The following is a 19,042-nucleotide window of genomic DNA, read 5'->3' as shown; positions in this document are numbered from 1 at the left end:
CAATCATTAGGGTGTTTTTGTTTGATTACGCGAAAGTGACCAAAGACATGACTGAAACAGGAACCAACCTTGTCACGACACATGTATACAGTGGCTATGAATGTAATATTTGAGTCTCTCTGTCACTAACTGATTGTATAATGTGGGCCTAAACATATGACTTCAGTTTGTGTGTGTGTTATACTGATATGGGGGTTGGAGACATTTTTATTTCGACATTATAAAGAAAAGCTTTTATAAACAATGGCAACACTGCCATGTTGATTTGAGCCTTGCTGCTGGAAAACCACATTAGTGTCCGACTGTCGTCTGTCACAGATGCACCTCCCCCGACTTTCATCTACAATCTGTTGCTTTTGTCTTACCACTCAAACGCACCCTGTGTCTTGCTGCGTTCCACCTCTGGGCAGTTGAATGTTTTAGGCAGCCAAGCATGTATCCAGACCGGTAAAAAGAGTCAGACAAGGGGCAAGTTCTGACAATGGGCAAGTTCAATGTGATTTACATTCCATTTCTGAGGTACAGTTGCTGAAGCATATATCACTTGTTGGCTTATCCCTCTGTGCTGGCATAAGGTCCACTACTCACAAATATCCTCTCTGGACCTCACCCTTGACCCATGCTCCTCTACTTACTTCACTGCCTCAGCCTACGACAACTTATGCACTACTCTGACTCTGGCCTTCTGGCACCGGACACTTCTGAATCCCAGCAACATTGGCACCCCTACTGTAGACACAAACAACTTTATCCACCAAAACTACACATTCCTCTGTCCAATGCCCTCCTGCACACTTCCCACATCTTGGAATCTCCCTCCTACATACACACTGCTGTGACATGAGCATAACTGTTGCACCTGAAACATCATAACGAATTCGGCACAAAAGCTCTAACAGGGTAACTGTTACATCCTAGCATAACTTTGTCAGGTAAAAACTCAGACTCAAAACTCAAGGACTGACAATGACTCATCACCACTCTCACTACTGGGTGAGGACTTTCTCCAAAAATGTCCCTCCAACTGGACTAGATTCTTCTTTATCATGTCCATCGATGACTGGCTTGCGCTCCAAGCTCTTCACCACACCTTCCACCTCACTTAACTCGCCCTTGTTCACTTCCATTTCACCCAAAGAACTTGTTTGACACCAATTTTCCTCGATACCCCATCTCCATTTTTATTGCCATCTGCCTCAAATTCAATTCCAACCTCTGCTTTCTTCATTCTCTTCAACCACTTCTTCCTATTTTTTCCCCTCCATTCCTCCTCAGAAATTGACCTTTGTGTCCCTGTCCCAATATTCTTCTTCTCCCGCCATTTCTTGCGGCCTGCAGCTCCCGTAGCTTCAGATTGCTGGCTAGCCTGCCGACCTGCATACTCGTCCTGCTGCTGATCTCGCAACAACAAAGTTTGTACGAACATGCCAATAAGGTATTTATTGTAAAACATATAAACAAACAGTGCCGAAGACATGGATGTCAATTAAGGCAGCCCCCTGCACCTCTCTCATTCACAGGGGTTGGGTTAAATGCGGAAGACACATTTCAGTTGACGGCATTCAGTTGTACAACTGATTTGGTCTTACCCTTTCTTTCCCTTAAATAGCTGCATGTAGCAGTGGAGGCTGGTGGGAGGAGCTATAGGGGAACGGGCTCATTGTAATGGCTGGAATGGAATTAATGGAATGGTATCAAACACATCCAACATACCGTATGAAAACCACATGTTTGACTTTGCTTCATTTATTCCATTCCAGCCATTAATGAGCCTGTCCTCCTATTGCTCCTCCCACCAGCCTCCACTGGCATGTAGCTTACTCCCCTCCTGAAAAAAAGGAAATGAAATCACGCTTATGCTTACTGAGGCATGGAAGGCAATAGTTCGAACAGTTTTGTGTACAACATTAAGTTTTTAGGCTACACTAATGAACAGACAAAGCCGATCTAGGAGGGGGGAGTGTAGTGGCAACAGAGCACTCAGCACAACAGCTACATAGGCAGCACTCAGCTATGTAGAGAAAAATCCTGCACAAACGCAGAAATATCCATAGTTTCAGGATGTGCTAATTGGGATACAGAAACTCTATCAGTAGCCACTCCATTAATGTAAACAGGGCTGAATTTTTCGGGAACAATAACAACTGCGCGCGCTAGCGGTTGTTCGAGGTGAGGCAAAGGTTGAAGATAAAATATACAGCATTTTTGACCTAGGGCAAAGGCTTAGTACAAACCTCAGGTTTGTACCTGAGGTTTAGGAGTGACATAAACTAAATAAATCTGTGCATATGGTTTTATAACAACAATACTACACTGCTGTCTAGATGTTGAACAGCCAAACAGGTATCATATTCTCTGTGACATTCTTCAAACATCTGAAGACCCGAGGTAGGAGACAAATGTGTTGGGAATCCTCTATATATAAAAAGCAGCATAGTAGCAGAGGATCACTGATGGGAGAATGGAATGTTTGGGGCCTAAAACATAGTTTCCTCTCATGCATTTTCCAGTAAGTGATTTTGGACCATACAAATACAAAAAAAGTCTGATTAAGTCAGCTTGTGCACCCTAGTTTCCATTCACATTAGATTGCACTGATGAAAGAAAAACTTTTATTTTATTTCTAGAACATTTTTCATTTATGCAATATGTAATTGTGGCTGTTGTGTTGTATACTGGCAACAATAAGCAACAGCTAGCAACAATTAAAAAGTGACTTTTGGAATTCACTGTCAAAATAAAAGCCCCCCAAAAAACCTCTTGATTTGAGTGTCCCTGTTTTGAGCACATGGGATGTCTCTCAGAGTTGGAGTGCTGATCTAATTATGACTGTATCAGGTTCCCTTGTCAATGTAATTTTATCCACTGTGGTCTATAAGGGTTCAAATAGTCTAAATAAAAGCTAGACAGATTCTGGTCCCAGTACCCTGCCCTGATCCTTAGTCACTGTTGGAGCCGGCCACCACACTGTACTTTACCTTGCACCTTAGAGACTGTTGCCCTACGTACATGGACATAGTCATTGAACACTGGTCACTTTAATAATGTTTGCATACTGTTTCACCCACTTTATATGTATATACTGTATTCTAGTCATGGCTCATCCTATATACCTTATTTTTTTAAATGTATTTCTAAGTATTACTGTTGTCGCTAGAAACACAAGCAATTTCGCTGCAACTACAATAACATTGGGAAATGTGTGCACGCAACCAATAAACTTTGATTTGGTCTAAAATTACTTCAATAGTCCAAATAAAAGCTAGGCAGATTGTTGTCTTTGGCTGTGTTTACATAGGCAGCCCAATTCTGATATTTTTTCCCACTAATTGGTCACTTGACCAATCACATCAGGTCGTTTCATATCAGAACTTTTTCAGATCTAATTGTGCAAAATATCAACGTTTGGCTTACTCTGTAAACGCAGCCTACAATGATTAGAATAGATCAAATCATTAAAGTAAAATTCGAGTCAGAGATTTTATTTTGAAGTTTATAACGGAAGTGATCGGCTGTGTCTTCACTGCTGCTAGGTCCACACCAATTTTTTCTCTCAAATTTGTCAGCTTTCGCGAATGGTTTGCATTCTCTTCTACAGATTAAGGTTTGTACGAGACTAAAGGTAATATCTTGCAGTTTTGAACGATGACTATTCACCGATCAGTGTGGTTAAGTATTTAGTTACTTATTCACAGCATTGTCTTTGTGTGTCTGGAGATGATGGGTAGCGTTAGCTAGCTAACGTTAGCTAGCTTGCCGTAATTGATGCTGAGGAGGCCAGCCAGGTAACGTTACTGTTAGCCAGCTAGCAAGCAAGATTTACCATTGTTGTCTGTAAAGTCATTATTGCCACAACGGCTCTGTCATCTCGCAGCAAAAGAGAAACAAGAATGTTTTCATCTGCCAGTAGTGTTAATGGTGACACAGCAAATTTGGAATAAAATGACCACATTAGGCTACAGCTGCTTTATCCCAGACATCTGTCAAATCAGCACCCAACTGCTCTCCACATCTGACAGTGAAGAGTCGTCGAATGAGGACCAGTAAACACTGATCAGGGCCTTTATTATATTCTAGGTAATGGCGTTGAAGCAGGGTTAGCGCCCTTTTGATGATAATGTTAATACAATATTTGTCACATTTGAGGTAAATTGACATAAAATGCTTTAGTTATTTTTCCTTTTTATTCTTTACAGGTATTAGACTCATGGGCTCAAAAAGGAGAAGGGCTACGTCCCCCTCTAGTAGTGTCAGTGGGGGGGACTTTGACGATGGACAGCCTTCATCCTCAGCATCTTCGGTAGGTCGGAAAAGGAGAAGAACCTCAAATATTCCCACTGTTGATCCAGTAAGTTCAGTTAACAGCTTTTTTTGTGTGTGGAAACGTTGCATTCCGATTCAAATATATTGTGTGTACTCAACTTCTCTGGTAATGCCTTTCGGTTTTAATGTCTTCCCCCCCCCCCCAAAAATAATGATTGAATATTGTGAACTCTAAATCCACAGTCACAAGTCAAACCCATGTGTAGTTTTTGAGTGTTCATAAACATTGTTGTTTCCTGTATTGTTTTGTATTCATCCACTATGTTTTGCCTCCAGATTGCAGTATGCCATGAATTGTACAACACAATCAGAGATTATAAGGATGACCAGGGAAGAATGTTATGTGAGCTGTTCATAAGAGCACCCAAGAGACGGTAAAGAGGATGGTTAACATAGAATGGGTAAAAAAAAAAAAAAAGTTTCCATTACTACGAACATAAGCCTCATTAAATTAACTTATCTATTGTGTTTTCTGTGTTGAAGGAATCAATCGGATTACTATGACGTTGTGACTCAGCCTATTGACATGATGAAGATCCAGCAGAAGCTGAAGATGGAGGAGTACGATGATGTGGAGCAGATAACGGCTGACTTTCAGCTCTTATTCAACAATGCAAAGGCATACTACAAGGTAATGTATCTCTCCCTGTAATAACAAACACATTTACTGGATTCTTTAGGTGAGACAAATCATGTTTACAAGACATGTTTTGTATGAAGGAGTTTTCAGAATAAATGCCCTGTCTCGGGCCTAAATCCTGGAATTAACCAAATGAAAGGGAATGTGTTGCATGTCTGTAGTCGGATTCTCCAGAGTACAGAGCAGCCTGTAAGCTGTGGGACCTCTACCTGCGTACTAAGAATGAGTTTGTTCAGCGGGGGGATTATGATGACGATGATGAGGACGGGGACGATGCACAAAATAATCCTGGAGGGTCAAATGAGGATGAGGTAACACCAGTACTTCCGATGTAGCATGACAATTATTTTATTGCACGATGACTAACCTGTCACACATGTAGTACATGTAAACCCTCAAAACATAGCACAACATGGCAAATAAATGGAAGATATCTGTTCACGCTGTTGAACTGTAAGTGTTACTTATGACTGTGTTTTACTTTGAATGACAGAATGCACCTAATTGCCTGAAGGAGGTCCTTGAGCAGCTGCTGGATGCTGTGGTGACATTCTCCGAGCCCTCGGGGCATCTCGTCAGTGATCTATTCCAGAAACTGCCCTCTAAAGTGGTAATAGAACAATTATCTCCGAAACTGTGGCCTTTGCATATTTTTGTAATTTAATATTTATATATTATACAGTTTGATTTATTTCCCCTCAGCAATACCCAGACTATTATGCCATAATAAAGGACCCAATAGATCTGAAAATCATTGCCCAGAAGATACAGGTATGCCACCCAACCATCTGACTGAATGTACTGTAAGGGGTTAAAGTAACACTACGGTGTGCGTACAGTATATCACTGGTCTATTCATTTTTTTAGATGAGCCACTACAGAAGTGTTGGTGCCATGGCAAAAGACATAGATCTTCTGGCTAAGAATGCCAAAATGTACAATGAGCCTGGGTCACAAGTTTTTAAGGTATGCTGTCCTTACATTCAGAATTGAGTCAGAATTCTATGTCAGTTTTGTTTGTTATAACTCTCTCATTCTTATTCATTTAAGGATGCCAACACCATCAAAAAGGTCTTTGCACAGAGAAAGACAGAAATTGAGCATGCTGAGCCAATCAAGTCCAGTATTCGCATCAGGCAAGTAACACCATAGACATGGTAGAAAGTAGACTTTACGAGTCAAACAAAAAACATGCAACATTTAGAAGCATTTTTCCATGAATTAAACAGCTGTGTGTGTGTCAGGAACAGAAGGTCAGCCCAGGGAGACCGGCTCTCAGCTATTACCATGGCTCTTCAGTATGATAGTGATGACGATGGCATTCTGGCTGGTACGTCTCACTGGTCTTCACTTCACTAATTTAGCTGTTTTGGAGGAACATATAAGAACAGAGGGGACATTGCAGTGCAAAGTAAACTGGTGTATGAGGGTTTGTCAGAATACTTCATCTGTCTGAATCAGTTGTCTCTCTCATTGCCCAGGGTCTGTCCACTATGACGAGGGGGAGTCAGAGGCAGAGAGCATGCACCACAGCATGGACATGAGTAACCCCATCTTCCAGCTGTACGAGGCTGTGCGTGGCGGCAGGAACAGCCAGGGCCAACTCATCTCCGAGCCCTTCCTCCAGCTGCCCTCCAGGAAAGACTACCCAGACTACTTCCAGCAGATCAGCCAGCCCATCTCCCTGCACCAGATTAGGTAGGCCAGCCATTGGAAGGACTTCTGCTAAATAAATGACAGATTGTGCTGTTCCACAAAATAGGTTATTTGAAACAAATTCATGCAAGTGTGATTTACGTAATCTGGCCTTCAAGATGTACACTACCGGTCAAAAGTTTTAGAACACCTACTCATTCAAGGGTTTTTCTTTATTTTTTACTATTTTCTACATTGTATAATAATAGTGAAGACATCAAAACTATGAAATAACAAATATGGAATCATGTAGTAACCAAATAAGTGTTAAACAAATCGAAATATATTTGAGATTCTTCAAAGTTGCCACCCTTTGCCTTGATGACAGCTTTGCACACTCATGGCATTCTCTCAACCAGCTTCACCTGAAATGCTTTTCCAACAGTCTTGAAGGAGTTCCCACATATGCTGAGCACTTGTTAGCTGCTTTTTCTTCACTCGGTGGTGAACTCATTCCAAACCATCTCAATTTGGTTGAGGTCGGGGGATTGTGGAGGTCAGGTAATCTGATGCAGCACTCCATCACTCTCCTTGGTAAAACAGTCCTTACACAGCCTGGAGGTGTGTTGGGTCATTGACAACAAATGATAGTCCCACCAAGCCCAAACCAGATGGGATGTCGTATCGCTGCAGAATGCTGTGGTAGTCATACTGGTTAAGTGTGCCTTGAATTCAAAATAAATCACATACACTGTCAAATGCAAAGCACCCCCACACCATAACACCTCCTCCTCCATGCTTTACGGTGGGAAATACACATGCGGAGATCATCCGTTCACCCACACCGGCGGTGTGGGTGAACTGACAGTTGGAACCAAAAATCTCCCATTTGGACTCCAGACCAAAGGACACATTTCCAACGGTCTAATGTCAATTGCTTGTTTTTCTTGGCCCAAGCAAGTCTCTTCTTCTTATTGGTGTCCTTTAGTAGTGGTTTCTTTGACCTTGTAGAAAGTTGACCATGAAGTCCTAATTCACACAGTCTACTCTGAACAGTTGATGTTGAGATGTCTGTTACTTGAACTCTGTGACGCATTTATTTGGGCTGCAATTTCTGAGGCTGGTAACTCTAATGAACTTATCCTCTACAGCAGAGGTAACTCTGGGTCTTTCATTCGCGGTGGCGGTCCTCATGAAAGCCAGTTTTATCATAGCGGTTGATGATTTTTGCGACTTCACTTGAAGAAATTTTCAAAGTTCTTGAAATGTTCCGTATTGACTGACATTCATATCTTAAAGTAATGATGGACTGTCATTTCTCTTTGCTTATTTGAGCTGTTCGTGCCATAATATGGACTTGGTCTTTTACCAAATAGGGATATCTTCTTGTCACAACACAAGTGATTGGTTCAAACACATTAAAAAGGAAAGAAATTCCACAAGTTGTCTTTTAACAAGGCACACCTGTTAATTGAAATGCATTCCAGGTTACTACCTCGTGAAGCTGGTTGACAGAATGCCAAGAGTGTGCAAAGCTGTCATCAAGGGAAAGGGTGGCTATTTTAAGAATCTCAAATATAAAAAATAAATGTTGATTTGTTTAACACTTTTTTTGGTTACTACATGATTCCATATGTGTTATTTTATAGTTTTGATGTCTTCACTATCATTCTAAAATGTAGAAAATAGTAAAAATAAAGAAAAACCCTTGAATGAGTAGGTGTTCTAAAACTGAGTAGGTGTTCTAAAATGTCTTGAACATTTTATTCATGCTTCATAATTTTCTCAAATCAGTTGCTCTATGTTTTGTGTGGCATGACATGGCATGAGCTGTACAGTGTATTTCTACCCTATCCTTTTCCAAATGTGAGAGCCCTTAATTCCCCACACACAGGAACAAGATGAAGAACAACGAGTATGAGAGTGTTGATCAGCTAGACGCCGACCTCACTCTGATGTTTGAGAACGCCAAGCGCTACAATGTGCCTCATTCCTCTATCTATAAGCGTGTGTTGAAACTCCAGCACATTCAGCAGGTCAGTGGGTGTATGAGCTGCCAATGCTGAAACTCAAGTTCAAACCCAAGCTCTGCTGTAGTTGTGTATCAGCATCTGTATGGTTTTTAGTGGGCTGTAAAGTATCCTATGGTGATTATTGGGTGTAACATTGCTGGAGTATTAACTAACGATGAGATGGTACTGCTGCTTAGGCAATCTGGTCTCTCAGGCCTCTCTGGTGTTATAGGTCCCAGACATTGAATATCATGTTTTTCATCAAATTGGATGATATTTGAATGGAACCAGTTCAAAGTTGTATGAAAACTGACTGTAGCTGGTACATTGATCAAGTTTGATCATAAAGTTACTGGTCCCCTCCCTATGTGCCAAACACTTGGATTCAGGAGGCAGGCATTACCAAGGATTTACTTCCGGCTTTATGCAACGTCATATAAAGGTAGCGTCTTAACTCATTTAAATATGTACCGCCTTAAAACCGGCATCACATGTGCGCCTACGCAGAACATACAACCAAAGATACTGGTAACCTTTATTCTGTGGTGTGACTGTTAGCTAGCAATCTACTTACCAGCATGCTGTCAAAAGCACACTGTGTTGTGACTGGATTCCATAGTGTAAAATTAAACTTACACTATTTTTATGAAGACATCTGACAGCAATGGCTGCTTTTCATTTCGGGTGGACAGGCTGCACCGAAAATGATGATCATGTCACGCGTGTGCAGTGCACATTTAGTGCGAAGTTACTTTATCAGTTGGGGAGAACATTCGATAGGTCTTGCCAGGAAGCTAATCCTGAAGACGGATTCTGTACCATCATTGACAGTGGATCTTGCAAGCGCTGACCATGATGTGAGTATTAGAGTTTGATGAGTCTGACACAGTAGCCAACATTTCGGGGGGGATCGCGGGTCTAACGTTAGATCATTCGGCTGTGGCTGCTTTGACTTGTGAATTATCTATTTTCCATAACACACCTAATAGTCACTATATGGTTTTGGTTTTTCCATCCCTAAGCGTCCAACATTGAGTCTTAGAACTGCCAGCGCACAGCTGGCACGAAGGAAGGTTGTCCACTAAGGAGTTACGGTGTGTATAGTATTTTGTAATTTACCCCTGAAAATCAAATTTTGCCATTCCATTGTGTGGGTTGTTGTCTTACAGGCTAATTCCCTCTCCATTTGTCTTTCCACTATCATCAAGCTGTCATGATAGACATTTTTGAAAATTCAACATCCACTCCCTCTGCACAGCTTTCCAGGCAACCACTGCATCAGGAATGCTGTAATACAAAATCAGCTTTCCCAAGGCAAAGAAGGGGGGTATGCTGTGAAGCCTGTGAAGACAGACCCAACATACTGTAAGTCATAGTTATTCATTTAAAATCAATTGAGCATTTCAGGCATAGAAAAGTTTCAAAAAAGGTGCACGGCCAAATATTGCATATATCAAATTCAGTACTTCAAAAACACCAAAAAACACATTGTAGAATGAGTAGATCACTTCATCAATGAATTTATAGCATTATAAATCAGAACAGTAAATTAAAGGACATTTAAATTCACTACCCATTTAACAAAAATGTCTTTTTTCAAAAACAATACAGGCTACGTAGACAGGCTCCTGGATCTCCTCTTCAACGAGGTCATCCTTGAACCAGCGCTGTATGTGGGGAAGCTGTGTGAGCTGTCCATCCCAGGACCCCTGTCTGCCCAGTGTGAGAGGCCTGACAAGGAGGCCATGGTTGAATTTGTCTCCCACTTCAATCTTGTGGGTGACTTAAGCCTGCTTAATTGAAGCGTGGTACATGGGTCCCCGTCCTCTCACGCTTCCTATCAATCTCTGTAGTTGGTTGTATTTCCTAAAGCCTAAGTAATTCACTTGTACATATGTTTTTTTCAAGCATTCGGTCGGGAGTGTTACAAATTGCACGAATCACTGGGTCCTACACACTGTAGGGCGGCCGGGTGACTAAATTAGGCTTATGGCTCTAATACTTTATGTTATGTCAAATGATGTCTCACCATTATTTCTCGCCTTTATTTCTCATGAGTGTTCATGTTGATCAATATTTAGGCAATGCTGGCCTATTGTAAATAAATAAATGTCTGATCAATGCGTACAATTCTGAACATATTGTCATTTATAATGCTAATGCAGAGGCACCAATAAATTGTCCAGTACACTTATTGTATGCTGTTTTCATGTAATTACTAATTATTGTGAAGAAGCGTATCAGTGAACTTTATTCTGTAATTATTTACAAAACAATAGAAATGCAATTGTGTATTGCTGCTGTTTGTCGGATATCCAACAGTCCATGATCAGCTCTGTTGACCATGAGAGCATTTTGCAGGGAAAATGGCATCCCACTGGGCACCGATGTCAATTCAACGAATATTCCATTGAAATGACATGGAAACAACGTTGATTCAACCAGTGTGTGCCCAGTGGGATACTATTTAGGCTCGGGATGACATGTGACCCATTGTTTATCTTGTCATCAATGACATGGCCCATTATTTACCTTGTAAGAACTGTCAGTCAAGGCGAGCTCATGAATATAAGCTCCTCGCCCACTCAGCCTGTTCTTTCAGGCTTCCTGATAGTTGAGAGAAGGTACAATTTCTTCAAATCTGAGCTTTTTAATAGTGTAAAAATATTATGGGTGATGTTTTGGTCATTCAAAGACTATTTTTACTTGGGGAAATAGGATGACTGTACGAGACCTTTAAACATAGATTAGGTCTTACTCACTGTCTCTGTCTGTACGAGACCTTTAAACATGGATTAGGTCTGACTCACTGTCTCTGTCTGTATGGGACCTTTAAACATGGATTAGGTCTGACTCACTGTCTCTGTCTGTACGGGACCTTTAAACATGGATTAGGTCTGACACACTGTCTCTGTCTGTACGGGACCTTTAAACATGGATTAGGTCTGACACACTGTCTCTGTCTGTACGGGACCTTTAAACATTGATTAGGTCTGACTCACACCTGTGTTACTATGCAATAGTGTCTTGGGCAGTGTTCTCTATGTACTGTACTTGGTTGCAATCATTTATTTGGTGGATAGTTGCATGTTGTACTAGTGAAATAGTGGACCTGCCAAACCATGATGGCTTTTATGTCTGTGAGTGCACTACTTTTGTGTAAGTGGAGATATGTTAGAGAGAGATGGGGAGAGTTAGAGGTGGTAGTTTATATTCATGAACGTGTGGGAGGAAGAGCAGCTGGTTGATATTGTGTGTGTGTGTGTGGTTTTCCTAGCTAAAGAGAACAGAGCTATTGAGGAGGGAGGACGACAGCATGGATGGGGACAGCATGCTCTCTTCTACCATGTCTGATACTGGCAGCACTAAGAGGAAGAGGTACGCACTACTTATTTAACCTTCTCAGCAGAGGTAATAGTAAATGCCAGGCTCCTGCAAAAAAAAGTCCCTGTACTTTTGGTTTATAAAATTATTGTTTTGGCCACAATATCATTGCATTGTTTTTTATTGATCCTTCAAGGCAATGTGTCCTTCTTTTAACTAACCCACATCCCTGTGACCACCAGCCATAAGAAAAACACCAAGAAGAACCGGATGAAGGCCCTGTACTCCGCAGTGACGGAGGCCCGGGAGATGGGCACAGGCCGGAGGCTCTGTGAGCTCTTCATGGTCAAGCCTTCCAAGAAGGACTACCCGGACTACTACAAGATCATCCTGGAGCCCGTGGACCTGAGGATCATCGACCACAACATCCGCTCTGAGAAGTACATGACTGAGGACGCTCTGCTGGAGGACATGAAGCTCATGTTCCGCAACGCACGCCACTACAATGAGGAGGGCTCACAGGTGATGGGCCAACAGGGGTCAGACTCAGGGCAACGAAATGTGCTTACTAGATTATTTAGCAGTAACGTACTAGTGTCTTACCTTTAATCATGAATCATGATTTCCAAGATAGAAACTAAATTTCCATAATGTCAGCAGTATGCAGTGTAGCAACTATGTCTTTGGCTCTAAATGCCCCTCAATTTTGCCACTGAACACTTGGCGTTGTTCCAGGTCTATAACGATGCCAACGTCCTGGAGAAAGTCATAAAAGACAAACGGAGGGATCTTGGCCCAACGCCTGACGATGATGACATGTCACCAAAGTTGAAAATAAGTACGTTGCTGACATTTTGGCTTAAATCATTCAGATACAGTACATGGATGTCATTTTAGTCTAGTAATTTCGCATTATCACTTCATCCCCAAAATAATAATGCACACACCCCCTCTGTAATTCCAGGGAAGAGTGGCATCACGCCTAAGAAGTCCAAGTACCTGACCCCCCTGCAGCAGAAGCTGAACGAGCTGTATGAGGCGGTGAAGAACTTCACAGACAAGCGTGGACGCCGCCTCAGCACCATCTTCCTGCGGCTTCCATCGCGCGCCGAACTGCCCAACTACTACATCGCCATCAAGAAGCCCGTGGACATGGAAAAGGTCAGGAGCCACATGCTGGCCAACAAGTACCAGGATGTAGACGCACTGGTGGAGGACCTGGTGCTGATGTTCAACAACGCCTGCACCTACAACGAGCCAGAGTCTCTGATCTACCGCGACGCTCTTGTGCTGCACCGTGTTCTGCTGGAGACTCGCAGGGACCTGGAGGGAGGCGAGGACGCCCATGTGCCCGACGTGGCCCGCCTCATCCAGGAGCTCATCCGTAGCCTCTTCGTCTCCGTGCTTGGTCACCAGGATGACGAGGGGCGTTGCTACAGCGACTCGCTGGCTGAGATCCCCGCTACTGACCCCAGCAGCCCCGACAGACCGCCGCTCAACTTTGAGATCATCAGAGCAAACGTGGACCGGGGACGCTACAAGAGACTGGACGTGTTCCAGGATCACATGTTTGAGGTGCTGGAGAAGGCCAGGCGCATGCACAGGTGGGTGGGGCACAATTAGGAAACAGTGTTTGCCATTTTCTCTTTTATTTTCTCTCTGCAATATTTGGGTAATATCAACCATAGAGCTAATTTCTGTGCATTTAACAGTTAGAACATCCTATGAGATATTTGAAGTACATATGATTGTCACTCCAGGACGGACTCTGAGATCTTTGAGGATGCGGTGGAGCTGCAGCAGTTCTTCATCCGGATCCGAGATGAGCTGTGTAAGAATGGAGAGATCCTGCTCACCCCCGCCCTCAGCTACACCTCCAAACACCTGCACAGTGACGTGGAGAAGGAGAAGAAGGAGAAGCTGCCCAAGGAGATAGAGGAGGACAAGCTCAAGAGGGAGGAGGAGAAAAAAGGTATGCTCTCACTGACACTCTGACCCTAGCAACTTGTAGCAAGGCAGATAGATATACCTATTCCACCAATCAAAGCAGTGTCCAACAACAGTTACCCAGTGGCATCAGTTATAGGGCTTTAGTCATCATTATGCCCCTATGAAACAGTATTTATTGACTGACTGATTAACTGAGTTGAGTTGTGAACCCACAGAAGCTGAGAAGAGTGAGGACCCTGCTGGAGGGGCGTGGCAGTCTGGTCTCCAGCGTACCTACAGCCAGGACTGCAGCTTCAAAGACAGCATGTACCACGTAGGAGACTATGTGTACGTGGAGCCTGCTGAGCCCAACCTGCAGCCGCATATCGTCTGCATTGAGCGCCTGTGGCAGGATGATGCAGGTTGGTGGCTTTGCACAACCACTACTGAAAAGCATTTGTAGTGATTCTGTATTCTATTTACATTTTGTTGTGGAAATGACTGGTCACATTCAATCATTCCTTTTGCTGTATCAATTGTGCTGTCCTTTTGTAATAGTATTGCTCTGTGTACTTCCCTCCCCATTCCAGGTGAGAAGTGGCTGTATGGCTGCTGGTTCTACAGGCCGAATGAAACCTTCCATCTCGCTACACGCAAGTTCCTGGAGAAGGAGGTCTTCAAGAGCGACTACTTCAACAAGATTCCTGTCAGCAAGATACTGGGCAAATGTGTTGTCATGTTTGTTAAGGTACTAAGCTCTTTTCTATTTCCATTTTCATGTTCCAGCACTTTCTAATATGGTTGAAGCATAAAACGTTTCAAGTGAATCATTGGCCTTGGCTTTTTTTTTGTAACTGATCCCAGGACTACTTTAAGCTTCACCCAGAGGGCTTCAGGGCAGACGATGTGTATGTCTGTGAGTCTCGCTACTCAGCCAAGACCAAGTCCTTCAAGAAGATCAAGATGTGGACCATGCCCCTGAGCTCCGTTAGGTTTGTCCCTCGGGGCGTACCGTTGCCTGTAGTCCGGGTTGCATCCATGTTTGCCCCTAAACAAGAAGAAGAGAAGCCTGCAGAGATACAAGAAGAGGGCAAAGCCTTGGACACTATGGATAAGGTGAGTGGTTAGAAAATATTGGGCAATTGGAATGAGATTAAATTGGATTAATATGTGATCCAACAGAGTGCAAACAAAGACAACCATACTGCGTGTGTATGTGTAGGAGAGGGAGGATGTAATCCTGGACATGACCAATGGGGAGCCAGGCTGCCAATACTATGAGCAGCTCTGCTACAATGACACCTGGCTGAAAGTGGGAGACTGCATCTATATTCGCTCACATGGACTAGTGCGCCACCGAGTAGGCAGGTAGGGTAAATACAACTCTACAGACACAATTTCCAAAATGGGATGTTGCTTGATATATAGTGATTATTTATTTAGTTGAATAAAGTGGGTTTTATTTTTATCTGCCAGGATTGAGAAGATGTGGATGCGGGACGGAGCGGCCTACTTCTTTGGGCCTATTTTCATCCACCCAGAGGAGACAGAACACGAGCCCACCAGGATGTTCTACAAGAAGGAAGTGTTCCTTAGCAACCTGGAGGAGTCTTGCCCCATGACCTGTATCATAGGTATTCTCTCTGCCCTGATAACAGACCCTATTATTGGGTTGATGATATGCCATGTTATTTTCAAATGTTGAGAAGAAAAACCAGTTTAAGTGCATGGGTTGATTGTATTTCACCGGGCATTTGCCATGCTTATATCCCTCTCTGTTGACTTGTTCCTCAGGGAAGTGTGCGGTGTCCTCCTTCAAGGAGTACCTTTCGTGCCGGCCCACGGAAGTGCCTGAGGATGACGTTCTGCTTTGTGAGAGTCGCTACATCGAGAGTGACAAACAGATGAAGAAGTTCAAGGGTCTGAAGCGCTTCTCCCTCTCTGGGAAGGTGGTGGAGGACGAGATCTATTACTTCAGGTGAGTGGCTTGACTTTTTACGTGCCTCAAGATACTGTCGCATAATCAGCAATAGTTAAAAACCATTCCACAACGTAGTAAAGCAGAATTGAGTGACCCTGAAAGGGGGAGTTCGGAGTCAGTCAAAAACACTCCTTTTAGTTAAGGTAGAACAGAACTCAACACCCAGGTGTAACTGCAGTCTATTCCACGTGTCCCGTACAGGAAGCTGATCGTGCCCCAGAAGGAGCCATCCCCTCTGCTGGACAGGAAGATCGCAGTGCTGGAGGCCAAGTTTGCCGACATGACAGATGAGGAGTTGGAGGACCTGGGGGAGGATGATGGGGAGCTGGGAGACACCTCCATACCCCAGCTCCAGAGCCCCATGGCAGGCAGCGACATGGATATGCCTTACACCCCTCCACAGGTCAGAGCAGCAACATACACTGGGCAAATGTGTGGTCATGTTGTGAAGGTAAAGCTCTTTTACATTTGTCTCAAAAGTTATTGGTAAGATCGTCGCACCCTGATAAAGACGTGTCAACTGAATTGCATGCATCCTGATTGAAACAAAACATGTCTCAAATGATTTGCATGTTCAAGGTGAGATTCAAGAAAAAGGCCTCTTAGCCATCCAGTTGGAGGTGTGTATAGCAATGACAGTAGAGAGATGGCATGACACACTCTCCCTTACTTGACTGCAGTCCACTCCCAAGTCCATGAAGGGGATGTCCAAGAAGGAGGGCTCCAAGAGGAAGATCAACATGAGTGGCTACATCCTGTTCAGCAGTGAGATGCGAGCGGTCATCAAGGCCCAACACCCAGACTTCTCCTTCGGGGAACTCAGCCGTCTGGTGGGCACCGAGTGGAGGAACCTGGAGTCTCCCAAGAAAGCTGAGTATGAGGGTAAAAGATCTTACAAATGTACTTAGACTGTGGTAGTTTGTTCAATGCCCCTTGCAGTAGTATCTCTGCAAATTCCCTTGCAAAAAGTTGTATTAGTATGTGTGTGTGTTTGCAGAGCGAGCAGCTAAAGTGGCCGAGCAGCAGGAGAGGGAGAGGGCTGCCCAGCAGCTGGCTTTCCCTAGAGCAGGTACCCCAGTAGGGCTCTGATGAGGGTGGTTCCTCCCCCGACCCCAATGGTGTTGCTTTATCCCAGCATGACATGTGTCAGGTATCCCATAACAGAGGGGGATGCACCCCCCTGGGGACACTTGGAGCTGCAATAAGAAGCTGTACCTTTTTCATTTCTTCATTACTAATCTTTATTCTAGTACTGTACTTTCCCCTCTTTTCAATGATACACTGCTTCAACATTTATTTAGAAGCTTACCAGTTTCACTGCATCATTCTACCATCAGTCTGATTCAAGTAGTGCTTGTGATTTGTGAATGAATTACATGTGTATGAATGTCTGATTATGGATGATCAAATATCCTAAATCTAGATGAATGTTTAGTCATTTAGCTAGTGCATGATCTCTGCTAGCTAGTTGCAGTTGCATGTCGCACTGATGCATGCATCTGTTGCTATACCCTCCTCCCCAAAGGCATGATGGGTTCATATATGCCACACATGATGCTGCAGGACCTAGTTGACGGCATGTTTAGTATGACTGGCATGCCACCACATCACATGAGGTTGCCTCTCTTGCCCCATCATCACCTAATGCCAGGCATCCCTGGGTTCCCTGGCATGCCATACCCGGGTAAGAGCACTTTCACAGCCACCCTACCTGCCACGCCACTGCAGATGTTTCCTGTATGCCACTCTAACTCACTGGAGGGGCTACCTGTAACGTAGGCTGAGGTCCTGTAGTGATACTCAGTCATTGAGTGATTCATCAACAGGGTCATGTATTCTCTGAAGTACCCTTACCTTGAATGCAGATTGTTGCTGAGAGGCTGTAATGGCCCAAATTGGTCTTTTTCTTAAAAGAGCAGTAGTAAAGTCAGTAGTACACAACACAATCCAAGATGGCCAGCTGCTGACAGCTGTGGTCTGGAGCACTCTGTGATTGTTGATGCCTTCCTTACAGGTGTCAACGGGGGTGCCCCTGGAGCCTATGGAACCCAGGTAATCTACACTTCTATATAATTGTATTTAAGAAAAGCATATAGACTGTAAATGTTTATTAGTCACATCATTACTCACATCTGTATGAGTATGAGAAGTAAAGAGGCCTTTGATGCTTTTTAGATGATTGGTCTTGGGCAGCAGGCCCCGCCACCCTATCCAGGACAGGGCCAGCCTGCCCTCCAGCAGCCCTCAACACCCATATTTGTAGCCCCGCCACCCAAGCCCCAGCGCCTGCTCCATTCGGAGGCGTACCTGAAGTACATTGAGGGACTCAATGCAGAGTCCTCCACCATCAGCAAGTGGGACCAAACTCTCTCAGGTGAGTTCTCCTCACTGAAAGAAAGTGATTCACACCTCAACAAATCTACAAATCACTTATATAATATGTCAGAGATTGATTTATCAGTAAATTGCCTTATTGAATAACAGAAATGTATATACAGACAGTATTGTAATTTATCGATTCACCTGCATTGTGTATCGTGAATGCATGTATAATTTCCCTTGATACATTTTTGCATTAAGATCAGAGCAGAAGTATGTGAGTGTGATGACCTTGTGTATGTCTTCTGTATGTGGACATGTTTGAGCAGCTCGAAAGAAAGATGTGCGGCTGACCAAAGAGCAGGAGAGCCGGCTGCCGTCCCATTGGCTGAAGAGCAAGGGCGCCCATTCCACCATGGCGGACGCATTGTGGCGTCTGCGAGACTTGATGCTGCGTGACACAATGAACATCCGCCAGACGTACAACCTGTAGAATGTCTGAGCCACTGCTCCTTACACTGTCAGACAGGAAAGCGGGGTTAGGCTCATTTAAAAAAGTGTTTATGTTGTTGTCATGTTAAAGTTGTCATTCGTTTGTAGAATGGTTAAATGAGCTTGCTTACTCTGTTCAAGCTGTTTTGTATTGACATCTTAATTGTTCTAACAAGTGCATTATTATTGTATTAAATGTTTCTCTGTGATGGATAAAAGTTTTCATAAAAAATGAAGAATTGACTTGTTCTTGAAGGCTAATTTAGTATCTGTACTGCAATATGGAACATTCTAGTGGGCAGCCATGTCCTGACTCAAAGGCACCAGACAAGAAAAGAGGAACCAACATCTAATGGTCTTCCATGACATGAATACGAGGTTATAACT

General features: G+C 43.5%; 1 protein-coding gene across 1 annotated transcript; it reads left to right on the top strand.

Moving 5' to 3' along the window:
• The first annotated feature begins 3,522 nt into the window (after window positions 1-3,522).
• Window positions 3,523-18,887, top strand: LOC109895348 (protein polybromo-1). Its single transcript, XM_020488980.2, has 30 exons — window positions 3,523-3,604; window positions 4,197-4,348; window positions 4,600-4,697; window positions 4,807-4,954; window positions 5,125-5,274; window positions 5,457-5,573; window positions 5,666-5,734; window positions 5,831-5,929; window positions 6,014-6,099; window positions 6,208-6,293; window positions 6,445-6,661; window positions 8,493-8,634; window positions 11,888-11,988; window positions 12,177-12,456; window positions 12,670-12,772; window positions 12,899-13,538; window positions 13,695-13,906; window positions 14,100-14,285; window positions 14,454-14,611; window positions 14,728-14,979; window positions 15,086-15,231; window positions 15,340-15,497; window positions 15,658-15,841; window positions 16,046-16,247; window positions 16,525-16,726; window positions 16,842-16,913; window positions 17,370-17,528; window positions 17,859-17,896; window positions 18,020-18,218; window positions 18,493-18,887. The coding sequence occupies exons 2-30, from the start codon at window positions 4,208-4,210 to the stop codon at window positions 18,654-18,656; spliced, it is 4,809 nt and encodes a 1,602-aa protein (XP_020344569.2). The 5' UTR covers window positions 3,523-3,604; window positions 4,197-4,207; the 3' UTR covers window positions 18,657-18,887.
• The last annotated feature ends 155 nt before the right edge of the window (window positions 18,888-19,042 follow it).

This window comes from Oncorhynchus kisutch, linkage group LG1 (genome assembly GCF_002021735.2).
Source record: "Oncorhynchus kisutch isolate 150728-3 linkage group LG1, Okis_V2, whole genome shotgun sequence".
NCBI lineage: Eukaryota > Metazoa > Chordata > Actinopteri > Salmoniformes > Salmonidae > Oncorhynchus > Oncorhynchus kisutch.
Note: the sequence above shows the minus strand (reverse complement) of the source record. Positions and strands in the feature narration are given on the sequence as shown.

Excerpts from the sequence above, each read along its gene's own strand:
- LOC109895348 (XM_020488980.2), top strand. The coding sequence starts at position 4,208 with ATGGGCTCAAAAAGGAGAAGGGCTACGTCCCCCTCTAGTAGTGTCAGT. Across the intron at positions 13,907-14,099 it reads GAGGGAGGAGGAGAAAAAAG|AAGCTGAGAAGAGTGAGGAC; the intron begins GTATGCTCTCAC and ends GTGAACCCACAG. Across the intron at positions 14,980-15,085 it reads CCTTGGACACTATGGATAAG|GAGAGGGAGGATGTAATCCT; the intron begins GTGAGTGGTTAG and ends GTGTATGTGTAG.